Source organism: Sinohyriopsis cumingii, chromosome 12, assembly GCF_028554795.1.
Source record: "Sinohyriopsis cumingii isolate HCF-2022 chromosome 12, ASM2855479v2, whole genome shotgun sequence".
Classification (NCBI taxonomy): Eukaryota; Metazoa; Mollusca; class Bivalvia; order Unionida; family Unionidae; genus Sinohyriopsis; species Sinohyriopsis cumingii.
The window spans coordinates 23,767,810-23,786,333 of record NC_142972.1 but is presented as its reverse complement, the minus strand read 5'-3'; the positions used below and the strand labels follow the sequence as shown (position 1 = coordinate 23,786,333).

At 36.0% G+C, this 18,524-nt stretch overlaps 1 protein-coding gene across 1 annotated transcript in view; it reads right to left on the bottom strand.

Annotated features, from left to right (window-relative positions):
• LOC149786104 (neuron navigator 2-like) overlaps window positions 1-18,524 on the bottom strand; it is a 367,654-nt gene that overhangs the window by 222,637 nt on the left and 126,493 nt on the right. Inside the window, exon 6 of the mRNA XM_089978115.1 lies at window positions 13,594-13,781. Coding sequence (XP_089834241.1) covers window positions 13,594-13,781 — 188 coding nt within the window. The remainder of the gene's footprint in view (window positions 1-13,593; window positions 13,782-18,524) is intronic.

Here is an 18,524-nt window from a genome sequence, read left to right as displayed (position 1 = left end):
GCCTTAGAATGATTTGATCATTTTTGTCGTACATGCGTACGATGTTACCTAGGGTGGATAATTGTTTTTCCAGGTAAGCAACTGAACTAGCATGTACCTTGTTGTAGATCGCTTATGGCGAGAGTTACTAAAAGTATAGTATGCACGGGTATTTTACCCTGACTAATACTCACTCTCCTGTAGATTTAAGGCAAGTCCCATTTCTAACTGACACACTGGTCTGTGGATCTTGTCAAGGAGTGAACGTTCTCCATCTGTGTTCTCCAGCCATAGGGGTAAGTGTTACATTTGTATTTTATTTGATATGAGAAGCATATTCAGTTTTTAATGTATGTTGTATCGTGAAATGATGCCTTTACTACTAAGCAGATTTAAAATGTTGTGAACTTTTGAATTACAAGTTGCTAGTAGAGTCTAATTTAGTAGCATGTATTCATAGATATTAATTCCAAACCTATTATTATGACCAGTTTGGTTTTATTGTAGCTGTTTAGAGCTGTCTAGGGCTGTTTGAAGCTGTCTGTACATATGTCTATACGTATGTCTGTGCGTATGGTGGATCCATGAAGGATGGGTGTGGCCAAGACAAGTGTGCCAACCTATGTTAGGAGAACTATGTGTTGTCGGTGCGTATGTGTGTGGGGGTATATCAGGCTCCATCTGGCCATCTGTGTATATATGGATATGGAAGATGATGTAACCATCAAGGCCATATGAAGATGAAACCACTAATTTGTAAACTTGTGTGCATGGTGGATCCATGAAGGGTGTGTGTGGATGATACATCTGTGGGCCAACCCAAGAATTCAGGAGAACTGTGTGGTTTGTCAGTGGACACATTTGCAAATTTTTACAAATAATTATGAATCACATGGCTGTACAAATGACCCAAGTCATATGTTTTGTTTCAACTGGTTGTTTCAACTGAGTGCAATTGGGTCATTTTGATTGTATGAGATTATTTGAATTTTATTTACATTCTATGAGATCATTTGAATCTTATATTCATTCCATGAGATTATTTGAATCTCACTTCAATTACATGACATTACACGAGATTATCTGAATCTCACTTCCATTATGTGAGATTATACGAATCTTACCGTCATACATTTTGAATACATGAATCATTTTTTGTTTTCCTATTTGTGAATGTTTGGATAGAGTATTTGAATGATACATATGTTTGGAGTGTATATATCTTTATTGATTCATTTTAAAAAATTTCATCATCACATTGTGTTGTGTTGTCATTCGATCTAAGCATCCATTCAGGTCTATCCTGTTACACTTATCATTTAAGCTTAATAATGGGTGGTACAGAATAACAAATGATTTATTTTTCTACAAATGATGTCAAATGTGCAGCACAGAATATGGGAATCAATTAACACCAAAATACCATTCCCTTATTTACCCCTTATATCTCCCTTTAGCTCCCAATAATCTCCATAAAAGTGTTAAATTGTATACAATATATATCTGTGACTGCAAAATATATATTTGTTTATTTTTAACTTGCACATGATGTACCATATTAGATCTGTTTTCTTTATTGCACGTTAAGAAAACATTACAATTATAATTAGTTACACAAGTGAAACCTTCAATTCCTCATTGAAGTTACTAATCAGCAGCTGAATGCAATATATGTACCATAGTTATTATAACAGAAGCCCCATTTCAAAATAAATGCTCCTCCCTCTTTTTCCCTTAAAGAAGACATCTCTACCGTATAGGGGGCTTAAAGAGCCAAATACATCCATTATGGTATGTCCAAATAATTAAAAGAGTACACGAGTAATCTAGGACTGTAAGAAAAATAAAAACAATTTACAAACGTTTTCTGTCAAACAGTATTCACTGCATTCCCTTTTGGAAATTGCACTGCCCTGGGGCATTTATTAGAATAACTACAGCTATAGTATATGCACGCATAGTGCCAACAGCCAGCTATGGATAGAAATAGTTATGGTCATTTACCGCAGAGGACTAGAGAGGTTACTGGAATTAAGACTGGCTAGAGATGACAGAGACGTCAAAATTGTAGGAAACTTCTACCAGGTACCCATTGATCCTAACGATTGGTCACCTGGGTACCCAATTAAAGTGAAATTTTATTAAATGTTAAACTAAACTGCTTTGTTGTAGATTCATACATGCCAACCCCCAAGAGAGGTATAAGCATAATTATTACTAGTACAAGTGGCAAAAACAAACAAAAAAGTATAATCTGAGCCTAAAAAAACTATTTGTATTTTACATGCCATAATTACAGAAAACTGTATGAAATGCATATGTTTAAGTTTGCTACTTACCTGGATCTGCAGTTAAAATTCTTGCCACAACTCTGCTAAATCCATGTGGATTAGTAGTTAGTATGATAGTATAAACACAAAACACATTCATAAATTATTTATGCATAACACTCACTTTAACTAGTCTATATGTTCACCTTTCACAAATCGTCGTGAAGTCCATAAATGATGAATGCTGTATTACATCAATGTCGAATTCTTCTTTCAAAATTTGTAAAGTGCTATTGATTTGTTCTTTTTTGATGCAACATGTTTTTAAGTTAAACAAAATTTCTCCCTAGTGGTTAGAACGTCCGCCTCGGATGTGGGAGGTCATGGGTTCAATCCCCAGCCGAGTCATACCAAAGACTTACAAAAATGGTACTAACAGCTGCTTCACTTAGCGCTCAGCATTAAGAGGTTAGTGTTAGGACTGGTCGGCCTGGTGTCAGGATAACGTGACTGGGTGGGAGATCATGCTACATGTCTGTGGCATGATGCCCCAGTGCTAGACACCACTATAAACTGCCACACTGCAGACATCATAGCGATATGACTGAAAAATTGTTAAAGCTATGTTAAAAAATGCAAATGACACACACACAAAATTTACCTCCTCTAACATTTTTCAGTCATATAAGTCACATTGTTAAAGCTGGCTTCTCATAATAACTGGCACATTTTTTAAAAAAATTTAGACTGGTCAGCTATGTGTGTATCAGAGTAGAATGAATCCGTGACAGGTGGTTTCACATTCAAGAAACCCATCAGTTTTCTTTGAAATGTTTCATGCACAGTTACTATAAATAGACCATAAAGACTTATAGAAGGAGGTCCGACAAAGAATAAATGTGCAGCAGCCAACAGTCCCAGGATACGAGCCTCAAAGGGTAATCATTATTCTGTCTTACTCTCTCCAAGTGTCTTTTATCTGAACTTGGAAACATGTCCTGTTTTTTTTAAAACTTTTTAAAACTGGTATCCAGTTGCCCATTATATTAACCCGGGTTGTTATCAGCGGGCGGGTACCAAAATACCTGGGTACCTGACATCTTTAATGACAGCTAATAATTGCAAAGACAAACATGAGCAGGGAGTTGGGCACCTTGTACACAAGGACAGTGTGGGTACTGTCATGAGATGTCGGCCAGTATCCAGCTGGCTCAACTATCCACCTCAGGGCAACTCCATTCAACATCACCATAATACAGGCATATGCCCCAATATCAGACTATAATGATGCAACTGTGGAAGATTTCTATGACCAGCTACAAGAAATTGTGGATAAAACACCAAAAAAAGACATTCTGGTTGTGCAAGGTGATTGGAATGCCAAGACAGGTGAGAACGCTTGCATGAACTGGAAAGAAACATGTGGGTGATGCTGCAATGCACAGACAAATGAGAGAGGACTGAGGCTCCTGGAAATGACCTTTTGCTGGCAAACACCTTCAGCCATCACAAAGTATCCAGAAGATGGACATGGCACAGTCCAAGCGGTGACCATCACAATCAGTTCAACTGCATCAAAGTGAAGAGGTGCCTACAGTCAAGTATAAACATCACCAAAACTAGAAGCTTTCCCGGAGAGGACACAGGAAGTGACCATGATCTGGTGATGATGACCTTCAGGCTACATCTAAAGGTCAAGAAAGAGAGCCACACAAGAATAAAATTTGATCTCGAGAAATTGAAGGATCCAGAGGTAGCAAAAGCCTTCCAGGCAATGACTGGTGGGAAATTCGCACCGCTCACTATCCTCGGTGCTGACAATACTGACATGGACACGTTGATCACCACCTTCAATACAGCAATGACCGAAACAGCCAGCAATATCCTCAGTAGACATCGCCCAGTCAAGTAACCCTGGGTCACAGCTGAGGCTCTGAACCTGTGTGACAAGAGCAGGGAACTGAAGAAGAAAAAGAACGATATAAAAGGGTCAAAGCAGTACAAGGCAGTCAACTGGGAAGTCAAGAAAAGCTTCAAAAAAAGCAAAAGGTAACTGGATAGAAGAAATGTCCAAAGACACTGAAGGAAACTTGAAAAGAAACAACAGCAGGAGAGAATCCGAACTGGTCCATGTTCTAACAAGCACAAAACAACGGTGAGTTACCTCCTTACAGGACAAAGCTGGAAACTGCCTCACAGAAGAAAACGATAGTCTGAAAAGATACAGAGAACTGCACAGAACTTTACAACCACTGAGCCACAATAGATCCAGAGGTACTGAACATCCCTCCAGCAACTAACAACGACAACCACATCATATGCGAAGAAGTAGAAGCCGCAGTGAGATCACTGAAAAAGTTTAAGTCAGCAGGAGTGGACAACATCCCAGCAGAAGTAATCCAAGCTGGGGAAGAAGCAATGCTTAGCGCCCTCACAAACATCTGCAACAAGATCTGGCAAACAGGAGTATGGCCATCACCATGGACCCAATCACTGATCATCACCCTCCCCAAGAAAGGCAACTTGCAACAATGTCAAAACCACTGTACAATCAGTCTTATAAGCCATCCAAGCAAAGTCAGTTAAGGATACTGCTGAAAAGACTAAAACCACAGGCTGAAAAGATCATTGCCGAGGAGCAGGCGGGGTTCAGAGTAGGGCACAGCACAACAGAGCAGATCTTCAACCTCAGGATATTATGTGAGAAGTACCTCCAACACCAGCAAGATCTCAAGATCTGTACCACATCTTCGTGGGTTTCAAGAAGGCATTTGACAGGGTAGAGTATGCAGCCTTGTGGGCGACCATGAGACTGTACAACATTAATGCCAACCTCATCACAGTAATAGAGCACCTCTATGACAAGGCCACCAGTGCAGTATACTTCAATGGCAGCATAGGGGACTGGTTCAGAACAACAGTCTAAGTCAGACAAGGCTGTCTGCTCTCTCCCACACTATTCAACATCTTTCTGGCAAGAATTATGGCAGATGCGCTTGATAAGCATACCGGACAGTCAGCATCAGAGGCAGAACAATCACCAGCTTACATTTTGCTGATGACATTGATGGACTAGCAGGAAATGAGCAAGAATTAGCTAGCTTAGTAGAGAGCCTTGACAAAACCTCTGCAGCCTATGGCATGGAAATTAGTGCAGAGAGGACCAAAATGATGACCAACAACATCAAAGGCATCATCACTGACATCAGGGTCCAAGGTACAAAGCTAGAAACAGTCCACAGCTTCAAGTATTTGGGGGCAACTGTAACAGATGAAGGATCGAAGCCTGAAATACTCTCCAGAATTGCACAGACAACAGCAGTGCTGACAAAACTGAAGCCCATCTGGAAGGACAAGAATATCGCACTCAGCTCAAAAGTCAAACTGATGTACTCACTGGTGACCTCCATATTTCTCTATGCCTGCAAATCATGGACCATAACAGCAGACTTGGAGAAAAGGATACAGGTTACAGAGATGAGATGTTTCCGAAAGATCCTCGGCGTCACATACAAAGACCATATCACAAATGAAGAAATACAGCAAAGGATAAGACAAGCCATTGGGCCTCAAGATGACCTCCTGATCGTAGTGAGAAAACAGAAACTGCAATCGCATGGGCATGTCTCATGATCATCAAGACTTGCCAAGACAATCCTACAAGGCACTGTACAAGGAGGAAGAAAGAGGCAGGAAAAGAAAGAGATGGGAAGATAACATTCAAGAGTGGACAGGCTTGACATTGAGCAACTCACTGAGAAAGATGGAAAATCAAGGAGTGGAGGAAGCTGGTTGTTAGGTCTTGTGCAGTGTCCCAATGGTCTTCTAGACTACAAGACTGATGATGATGATGATGATGATGAACTGCAAAGCATTGGAAACTGGTCTGAAACCTATTCCACTAATTATCTTCAAATAAAGGACACCTACTCACAAAAGATACCATCTGTGAATACCTTTCCTTAATTTCACATATCATGTTCAACACAATACATATGTATGCCTTAATAAAGGCATACCACTCTCTTGGCCAAGGTTGATACCATCATGCATTGTGGGAGGGATCAGTAGCTAGAATCTGCCCAGAACATCCTGTTGTCTCATTATTACTTAATTTGTGCGGGTTAAATCAGTCTCAAAAACAGATGTTACTTGTATCATATTGAGTGCAACCATGCTGGGAGTAAAGATGCCAACAGGTACCATGGTACTCGGGTACATGCCCATTAATAAATAATTACCCAGGTAATAAAATGAACCAGGTACCTGTTAAAAAAAAGTATTCCAAGTTCAGATCAAGACAAAGAATAATGATTACAGTTCAAGGTTTATGTCGCGTGCACCTTTATTCATCATCACAGGGGCTCATATTGGTGCTTACAATTTACTTGTCATACAGGTACTATATAATAATACAGGAAAAGAGGACAGTTCTCTCATTTCTCATGTAACCTATTTAAGAGTCAACGCTGATGTTTAAAGCTAGACTATCCTAACTTTGTGCCTGTCCATGGTACATGTGCCATTCTTCTTGCGACTTAAATGTGCTTGTTTTGAGATCCTGATGACATTAACTAGGTCAATACCTTTCATCGACAGCAACAGTAAGTACTGATTAAGAAATATTTGATGAATAAAATTAAAATATGTACTACAATTCAAATAAAAGAAAGCACAACATAAATGTCTGGTTTAACTAATCTAGTTTGTGGCCCTGGAACAAGTATTAGCTGCTCATGTCAGGGCCGCTGTTCACATGTTTGTTTACTGGACTACATTTTATTAGTGGGAAACCCAAGACAGATATTTCTGTCACAGCAAAGGCAACACAAAAACTTGGTTACCATAAGATGCACTTCTTATACCATGTTAGGATAAAATGAACGAAATGGGCAACTACAAAGAATGAAATTTTTCACTGAAATATTTAAATATAAGGGAAATCTTTGTTATTTAATAACATGAAAAAAAATCTAATAAAAATTGACCATGGGCGTAAATATGGTAATTTGTGCATTAATTTTCATGAAACAGTTTCAAACAAACAGATGGGATTCCTGAATGTGAAACCACTTGTCATAGATTCATTCTATTTTGATACTACATACGTAGCAGACCAGTCTAAATTGAAAATAAATGGTTCCAGATATCATATTAAAAAAACACTGGGCTGTATCGTGACTGTTGGATGTATATGAATGACAAATGTTAGAGGCAAGGGATTTTGTTAAAATTAAAAACATGTTGCACTGGACTGTCCTTAAGGGATGAACCATGGCAGGTTAATGATACTACAACAGTCATCATTTGTGGACTTCACAACTATTCGCGAAAGTTACTAAAGACATGTAGACTAGTTAAAGTGAATGTTATGCATAAATAATTTATTAATTTCTCCTGTGTTTATACTCTTGTATTAACTACTGATCCACATGGATTTAGCCAATTTGTGACAAAAATTTTAACTGCAGATACAGGTAAGTAGCAAAAAAAATAATACATTAAATAAAATAAATATGTACGTTTTTCATACAGTTTTCTGTAATTATGGCATGTATTATATAGATTGCTCTTTTTATGATCAAATTATGCTTTTTTGCCACTCATATTAGTACTAAATTATGCTTATACCTCTCTTGGGGGGGTTGGCATGTGTGAACCTACAACAAAGCAGTGCAGGTTCAAATTTAATACAATTTTCTTTTAATCGGGTGCCTGGGTAACCAATCATTTAGATTGATGGGTACCTGGTAAAAAGAATGAAGCAAAGGGAGGTAATTTTTCAAATATACACATATAATTGGCTGGAAAAGCTGTTTATAACATTAGTGTGTGCTTATAATGTTGAACTCAACCTCATGGAATTTTAGCCAAATGATAATCTGTTAATGTCAGAGTGCATGTATTATGTCAAATAAAGTACATATTTGACCTGTTTGTAAGGATACTTGTTCATAAAAGACAAACTTGTGGTTCCCTGAGTTTCCTTTCAAGACAGGTTGAATTCACTATGTGATTCAATTAACTGATTTAAAAAAATGGTATATACAATATCTTCTCTAATTTATTGCATACCCAGTACCCATTTTAATTCTGCATGGTTGATCTAGTGTTTGACAAGGATGTTCAATCCAGATGGCTCACCCAGAGTGGAACTACATGTAGTTAAGATATTTTCACAGATGTCTGCGTGTTGATATATTTAAATAGAAATAAAACTTTTATAAATCCCATTAATACTGTACTGAGTTGCTAATTAGTATATAATAAATACAAAATCACAACTGTCTTTTATTTCATGTTGATTTTATTTCATGTTGAGACAATGTATTTGGTTGATATGGCAAATTAATATGTGTTGCCTTGATTGCTTTGACTAATCCTTATGCCATATCAGACAAGTCCATTCTGCAGACTCAAAACAAAACAGCTGACAAATGAATCGGACGTAATCAATATATATGTATAGATGGAAAGACGAGCGAAACGCAACATGTCCCTTCCCCTTCAACATTTATGGAGTGGCATACAAAGGTATGCACTTTTGATTTATATATACATGTTCAAGTGAATTAACAACCAAAGCACTTTTTAGCCTTTCAATTATCTGCTGAAATGGCTAGCTCAAATTTAGAAGAAAAGGGCAGGTTAATGCTATAGAAATGTTACAGTGTTTTAAAAGTATAAAATCACAATGTCACAGTTCTTAATACTAGAGGGTTTGTAAGCTGCCTACTCTGGAAAAAATAGCTTATTGGACACATTTTGCATGTTTCTTTTTTTTTCATAGGTGTGTCTGTTTAAGTGCCCGATATAAACATCATTAGTTGCTTGACATGTAATGATACCTTTGGTATTAATTATACACGAGTCAGCATAAGCAACCTAGAACATCCAAGTGCAATTTATATGCATGAGTTTCATTCTACTGAACCCATGAAATGCAGACAAATCCTGTACATTGCAGAAGGAATTAAAGTGTAAACTGTACAAGATCAATACAAGTTTTCAGGTTAGTAGCCCTACAATACATCCACTAATCTCTCATAACAATGGGATGATATGCAAATGAAAATGTCAGAAGAACAACCATTTGTGTCCACAGAAAGGAACAAAGTCACAAAACAACAAGGTGAATTATCTTGTATAAAGAGACATAATTTTTAAAAAATCTACAAATATAATTCAACATCAAAATAAGTTTTCTTTCATATTATGTTTGACTGACTGATAAATTGGGATTTTACACCACGCCAGCACTGTAAGACTATATGGTGCCACAAAAAGATGATATATGATTTATGCATAAAAAGTGGTTCATGATCAGTGGTTCATGATCACAAAGAGGTCAAAAGAAAAAAACAGAAAAAAAAACAAAGCAATGATGAGGATAATATGTGTAAGTTCCTGATCAACAGGTAATGTAAATGGTATGTATAAAAGTTAATTAGATAATAATATACATTTAGAGTGACTGATAATACATATGTTGCTCATGTATACTCACGCAAAATATGTTGCACATAACCTATGTTTTGGAATAAATGTTAACTTTTTCAGGAAACTAAAAAAAATAGACAATTTTTTTATAGCAAAATCATCCTTCATATGCTGAACACTGTAGTAATGATCACAAATAGGTCAGTGATTCGAAGAACATTGTAGTAATGATCACATATAGGTCAGTGATTCAAAAAACATTGTATTAATGATCACATATAGGTCAGTGATTCGAAGAACACTGTAGTAATGATCACATATAGGTCAGTGATTTGAAGAACACTGTAGTAATGATCACATATAGGTCAGTGATTCAAACAACATTGCAGTAATGATCACATAGAGGTCAGTGATTCAAACAATCTATCAAAGTCCTTCATAGTAAAGGGTTCAATGCAAGAAATACTCAGATGGGACTTTGCTCTTCAATATGTAAGAGTGGGTTATACTGGCATCACCCATTCTGATTCATACCATGATTATTTCCTTCTCATGGATGGTACTGTTGGAGGGAGGCCATTCACCCAAGGAAGGTTTGACCACATGGAGCTTGTTATTTACAGTATCATTCCATGGTGCCTGCCACTTATTAAATAAAGACTTTTTGATGCAAATTTTCAATCCAGTGTATGGCATATTAATATCTGATGGTTACACAGATAGGAATATTCTGGCAGTGTGGTTTGCTCTTTCATTACCTTTAATAATTACATGTCCGGAAAACCAATGGTACATTATAACATCTAAGGTACACAATGTGGTTTAATGATAATGTTGGTCAATAATAGGTTTTCCAGCTTCCTATTGTGGAGAATTGAACTACAGATACTGTAGTGGGCATGATGATTTTAGTTAAAATATTTTGATTTTGAAACTCTTCAGGGCAAGATCTATTACTTCAATTTCTGCTGCAAATAATGATGCACCCTCCTGCAAACAAATTTTTGAAGTGTCATTTCAACTAATTCAGCAGCCTTTTCACTATCCTTTGAGCCATCAGTATCAATTCTTGTAAATTCTTAAATTTGGAGAAAAGTTCCTTTTATGAAGAAGGATAATGAATGTCTTGGGCTTGTTTCCTTCATTTAGAGTAAAAAGTACTTTCATTTTTGCAAGGTCACCTGTTGCATTGTCATGGCTGGAAAATGTTCTAATACCAAAAGACTGTCACCTGGTGATGTCCTGAATGTCCCCCCCCCCCCCATACGGCCTGATAATGAATTGGGTCAAGTGTATTAAAATAGGACTTTCTAGAAGAACCATAAACAACACAACCATAGTCAAGTTTAGATATAACAAAGGTTTAATAAAGGTTTAGTATAGATTTTGTTTTAAAAATTCAGTTAGCATCATAGTCAGTGTGTGCTACTATTTAGAGTAAGTCAAGGGTTTACAAGCATTTAGCTTTATAATTTTTAATATGTGGGATGAAGGATGTACATATAGTTGTATGAAGTTACTATTGGTTCCAGGTAAACTTTTAGTAGTGTGTTGTAATGGAGTTCAGATATACTTGGACCACTCACTTAGATCTCAAAATATTGACATTAAGCTAAACAGTTTGTTTCATCTTAATTCAAAACTACTCCTTAATTAAATGGGAAGGTCATGCTAAGAAACAAACCCCAACAACATCCAGGTGTTACTCATTGACCTTTGTTTGCATACTCCTAAAAGAATGTTTGGTTATGCCATTTCTTCTTTACAGATTACATTAACTGCTTAATCCAGTTAGCTGCATAATTTCACTAAACCATTAAATGGTTCCAAGTTAGCAAAAACGCATAGTTGACAGTAATTTAACAGTATATGGGAAGTAACTCCAGTCATTAGTTTTTACTTTCTGCCAATAGTTGTTTCCCTTGCCAGTTAATGAATAAACTCTTCAACCTTAGGCTTAGAACAATTTATTTCCTAAAGTTGTTTTAATGTTTTACTGCTCAGATTTTGAAGAAAAAAAACACTGGAGTGAATTTCTTTTGAAACCTGAGTTAAGAATTAAACATAAGCATGGACTATGCTAAGAATAACATATTTTGATCTAGACACTTGATCAATTGGAACATAGGCATTACACATATTGTACCCAACACTTGCAAGCTTTCAATTTTCTGCTATGATCCTAGAAAAGTATCTTCATTTAGCTATTTATTCATGGACAATGGCATTTTCATAGCTCTTGAATGAGTTTTTATGCCTTAATATTTAAAATGGGAAAAAAGAATATCAACCTCAAAGATTTTTAAATGCTCTAAATTTGCAAAATTTTTGGGAGTACCTATTGATGTTGCTTTCATGGCTGCAACAACCCATGAATCTACAGACCAGATGAGCAGTTCTTCTGTAGAAACAATAGGACTGCATCTAAATATACATATCCAAACAAAAGATTTTAGCACTGTTGAAGGTGCTTTCTTTTCGCAAGACCACAAAAAGACTATCATAAATAGTGCATGATATGCTCACCATATCAGGATCCATTCCAGAAACTGTTTTTCTACTTTCAAAGTGACCTTCACCTTTGACCTATTGACCCTAAAATTGACAGGTACCTTTCTTGTCTCAAATGCAAGCTATCATCAAAGTCTGGACATGGTTCAAGCTTTTGCAAAATTTTTGGGAGTACCTATTGATGTTGCTTTCATGGCTGCAACAACCCATGAATTTACAGACCAGATGAGCAGTTCTTCTGTAGAAACAATAGGACTGCATCTAAATATACATATCCAAACAAAAGATTTTAGCACTGTTGAAGGTGCTTTCTTTTCGCAAGACCACAAAAAGACTATCATAAATAGTGCATGATATGCTCACCATATCAGGATCCATTCCAGAAACTGTTTTTCTACTTTCAAAGTGACCTTCACCTTTGACCTATTGACCCTAAAATTGACAGGTACCTTTCTTGTCTCAAATGCAAGCTATCATCAAAGTCTGGACATGGTTTGTGACATAGGACTAGAGTCATTTTTTTGGAAATTGTTTTCTGTCTTGGAGCCCTTTTGAATTTAATCATTTACCCTAAAAGTCAGTAGGTGTCTTCTTTGTCTCATATACAAGCCATCTGCAAAATTTACAGTATTGGAACAAAATTTAAGCAGTTTTGTGGAAATCGTTTTTCCTTCCTTCAGTCTCACATGGCCATGACCATTGCCTTTTGACCCCAAAATAAATAGGGGGTCTTCCTTGTCTCAAATACAAGTAATCCACAAAGTCTACTCAAAGTAGTTGATAAAGAACTCAAAATATTTTGCACTGTTATCTTGAACTTACTTAAATCAGTAAGTGTATTTCTATCTCAAATGAAAAAACTACCAGTATACAAAGAATGGTCAAGATATATGGTACACAAGTCAAGTAATTGTATGAAAACTGCTTTAAAGCTTTCAGTCCTTGTAACCTTGATCTTTCCAATTTTTTTAGCCTAAAATCAAGTTTCTTACTTAAAAATGATAAATAATGAAAATAACTAATTTCCAGAAACAGAATACTGCTACTGCTTGTTCAAAATCACTATACACAAGTTTTAACAAAGATGAATGGCAACATGTGTAAGGTCCACAAGAAATAGTGTCCAGCTACTTACGCAAGAGTGGAATATCAAATACTTTTGTTGTTTTGATGTTAGTTAAAGTGAGTCAAGTGTATACAAATTTAACTGCTTCCCAAACAACATTCATATAAATATAAAAATTTTGACAATATGAATTCCAAAATACATTAAATGATCACTTTTGACTTTCATTAAATTAAATATCAGTATCCTGAATGAATTTTCATGATATGCTCACTGAAATTATGTGATTATCTTGATTTTAATAAAGTTTTCATTAAATAGTATTACCTGCTGTTGATGGTAGATTGTTATTTTGAGCATTCAACTGAGACCGACCCTTGCTGCCAGAACCAGAAGTATTGCCACCACTTGAGGATTTGCTGCAACCAGTTGTGGAGTTAGAACTGTCTTTGATTGACGTCCCAGGGTGGGCAGTTATTGGACATTTACTATTCTGCTGTTTGTAAGATGGTAACCTGCAAAAGAAAAGAATAAGATATTCACTTGTGCATAACATAGTGAAGAATGTAAACAACACATACCCTGATCTGCCTAGAGACAAGGGTGTATGATGTACACTGCCATCTTGCTTTAGTTCATATACTACAGATAAATATGGCAACCCTTGTCTGCCATCCTGCTTCTATCAATGCAAGAAGGTTACACTTTTGGTTTCATTTTGATCTGAGCAATAGCATCATATAAGAAGATCCCTAACACAGCCAACCAATAATCCAAATGAAATGTGCTTCTGTCCAGATCACTACAAACAACAGTCCTCAAAGGTTCTGATGTTCTACTGGCCAAAACAAATTTTTGGGAATTGAAGATCATTTCTTTTTTTAACTGCCACGTGTTTTAACTAAATTGGTAAATGTGTAAATGAACATTTGGCTGTCAGAGATGCAGGAATTACATGTACCTGTTTAAATTAAATTATATATTTCCACACCTCTGCTAAAGAGGATTGTTTAGAAGGATATTTCAGGTAATTCATTTCTTAAAGTATGTATCTATAATTTACACCATAAATGTGGTATCACTAGGATAAAGGTGAAATTAATTATACAATACACAACATTAAGCTAGAGTTTAAGGTAATTAATTGATAATGTTGATAAAGTTGCATTCAGGCAGCAGTAGTTGGCTCCAGGGTGGGCATAATACTGCCCGAGGGCCAGATCCAGCCCATCTAACATTTCTATCTGGCTCACAAAACATTTTACAAAATGAACTGCCTTTTAAGATCAGCTTTGGATAAACATTATTAAGTTAACTGCTATTAAGTGTATTTACTTCAAAATGGAAAGAATATAATGGGGTCTTAATACAATAGATTGTGAGGTAATTTCACAAATAGTAGAAATGTGCTGCCCGTGATGACTTACAAACATTTGGGGACTGCCCACCCCCACCCACCCCGCACAACAATAAGGCCAACTCCTGAGTTAGCTTTAACAAGATGTTTGCCAAAATAACCTTTGATTAAAAACAATGTATTTGAAAGAAGCAGTGTTTCAAGTTTGAAAGCCACTGCAGATCCCATAAAAGCATCCCTTGCACATGTCCAGGTGCATCCCATTCCATTATGAAGCTAATCATATACAAATCATGAAACAGTAGGAAATGATATGACAACAATCTGAGGGATGTTTAAACTGAAACTGTCTGATATATTAAAAAAATAGGTATGTCTTACAAACTGAATCCTATCATATTAGAGAGATATATGAAGTGCAGCAAATGAAATAATCCCAAGAGGAGCAAAGGTACGGCATGTACATTGCATTATCTGTCAGCTGTTCAGTAAGCCTAATGGTTAGATAAGGGGAAAGGTTAAGTTTCTAATTGTTTTGATTGCTGATTGCACACCATGTACATGTTTAGACAGTTTTGTAAATGTTTCAGGCCAAGCTAAATTCATCTCATATTTTTTAAAATATATTTAAAGAGATGCTGTGCAAACCATATTGAATGTAAAATTGGCACCATTTTCATACACAAGTAAGCAAACATCATCATAAATCTTGTGGTGAAAACCCCATGTGAATATGGAAGTAGTGGCAACAAGTTTTTCAAAATGGCTGTCATGGTGGCCATGTTGAATATCAGATCAGTGCTATTTCCTTTTAGGACCAACAAAACACAAGTCTTTTTGTGAAATCTTCATGTCTATATGACCATTGTTCTTTGTGTAGCAATAACAAGATTTTTTAAAAATAGCCACCATACCGGAGGTCAGTTCTATACTATTTTAATTTAAAACCAAAAAGGTTTCTGATGAAAACCACATGTCGATTTGTCTTTCTACTGAGGAGGATTATTGATAACAAGAACTTCAAGCTAGCAGTCAGATTCTGAGGTCAGATCAGCAACATTTTCATTGGGTCCAACTAGAGATCATAAAACATCTGCTGAAAATGAAACCCAAGCAAGTATAACCATCCATTTAGGTGAAGGAGCTAGCAATATCAAGATTTTCAAGACAGCTGCTGTGGTAACCATAATAGCCACTAAACTGACACTGACTACATGTATGCAAGGGAATCAACTAGACATAATCACTTAACCAGTATTCTTGTGAAAATTCCCACAATAAAATAACTTTCCATTTGGGAGTGTAGTGATAACAAGATTTTCAATTTAGCAGCTGAAGTGGCCTGATTGGATGTCAGTACCATTTTCATTTCAGATCAACTAGACATCATAAAATGTCTTCTGGTGATTCCCAATGATGATTTACCGGTAACATTCTGTTCAGGTACAGTAACAATAACAAAGATTTCAAGATGGCTGCCACATCTGACGTCCAAACAAAACCATTTTCATTTAGAAGCAACTAAACATCACAATAAATCTTTTAACAAAACTCCATTTGTTACGACCATCCATTCACGAGGATTAGCAATAACAAGATTTCAAAGATAGCTGCCATAGCAGCCATATTCATTGCAAGATCAGCACCATTTTCATTTAGCAAAACTCCATGTTGATTCAGGAGCAATAACAATATTTTCTAAATGTGAAGACCATATTGGATGTCAGATTGGTACCATTTATTACATATGAGACCAATTAGATATCATAAGAAGCTCTTTAGTGCATAGCCCCATTCAGAAGGAGTTTCTATAACAAGATTTTAAAGATGGCCACAATCGCAACCATATTGGTTTTCATTTACCATAAACAACACGACGATAAGACCATCAACTCGGAAGCAGTAATACCATTTTCATTTAGTGTCAACCAGACCATGAATTGTGTGTTTGTGTGTGTCAAGTTTAATAGCTTTCCTCCAAGTAGTTTACGAGGAGTAGCAATAGCAAACTTGTGCAAACAGATGACAGGCCATCCCATAACCTCTTGAATTTGACTTTTTTCCCCCCTTCAAATCTCTGTGAATCCATCTGTTAATCAATTCAGAGAAATACAAAAATTCAATGAAAACTGCATGGTAAAATGATCAATGCTGCGATATATTTTCTCTTCCTCATAAAAGAATTCAACTGCAACATTTTTCTATTTTAAGGTCATAATTTCTTAACGGCTTTTGTTCTCAGAAGTTGTTCATATTAAGCATGGCATATAGGCAAGTGTAAACATTAAGCATAAATATCAAAGGCAGAGAAACTTAAAGTTATCAAACTTGTTTCTTTAACCCCATTTTTCTTTTCATATGAAATGGCAAGCACTTACCATTTTGAACTGTAAAGAATGTAATATGATTAGCAAAGAAAAGGCTTTGTGATTCACCACAGTTTGGTGTCTAAGATGCAGTAAGTTCTCAGCATATATCAGCTTTCAGACTCCTGCTCTTACTGGGTCAAGACCTCCCAAAATTATGCCAGTGAAGTGGTCTGGATCCTTATACTGTATTTACCAGATACTAATGAGTTATGAACTACAAATACTGAACCAATCTAACATAGACTATTTCAGCTGCTTCTAGTTAACAATGATGGGAAAACTCTATAGTGATACTTGATTTAGCTCTTGTTTGCCAATTGTTACTAATTTATTTGATACTTTTAATAGTGAGAAAAGCTTGATATTAACTTCAGAAACAACTCCATAAAACAATGATTTTCTCAAGGAAACTGATCAATTCCAATCTTAAAGGTTGACATACTGCTTTGTGTATGCTTCATGTTTGAAAAGAAAAATCCTAAACAATCACAAGCTAGTTCTAAGGACCTCTGTGTTCTTATTTTAGTGGACTTCAAAGGATCTCATTCTTATATAGTGTGGTAAATTTAAAGGACATCTGTGTTCTTATGTTAATGTAACTTCAAGGACCTCACAGTTCTTATTTTAGCACCAGTTATATTGGCTGTCATGTATAGCCTAACTTGTACTTATAAACTGCATTAAACCCGAAAACAACAACAAGAAGGACAACAATCTTTAAGTCTATATATAGTTATTTCGTGGGAATCTCTATAGTCTCTAATTTGTGACCCATGCTTCACAACAGTTTTCCCCTGAAGTATGACCTAGAGATCATATTCAAAACAACCATCTGATATCATGACACTCTGGCCCAAGATCAAATACCAATTCTCATACAAGTTTGTCTCATAATTTAGGAGGGACTTCAAACACATGTAAAATAACAATAGTAATATTTTTTGTATGGTTTGGAAAAGGTTAAAAATTTCCTATATAACCACTGCACTGAAAATTATTATAGTATTAGAAATGAGGAAATTTATAATAACAAACTGTGGATTTTAAAACCTTCACCATTTGGACTTTCAACAATAACTGTCCAATATGATGTTACTGTACATGCAGCTGGATATAAATGACAGGTATTTAACTTGTCGTCCAGACAGAAGGATGACTCAAAATGTTTAGTATAAGCCGGCAAATCATTAAACTAGAACGGTGCTCATATTACACTGATGCCCCCATGCCAAAATGATGCAAATGAAAGGCTAAGTGTTCTAAGTGAAACAAGGGTCATAACTCTGTAATGCTTGTCTTGAAAACTGAAAATTAAATTTAACCTAGGTTTTCTTAATGTTAAGTTTTCTACATATTTGGCTTCAATCCACAAACCATGAAATTTACTCTTGTGAGGAAGACATAACGAGTGGGACTGAACGTAAAGTTCTACAAGATCCAAGCACTTACTCTAACATATGGGCCACAGCTCCATAACATTTTGTTGAAAAATGGTGACAGCCAAACCTTTTACTGCAAAAACACTTACAATG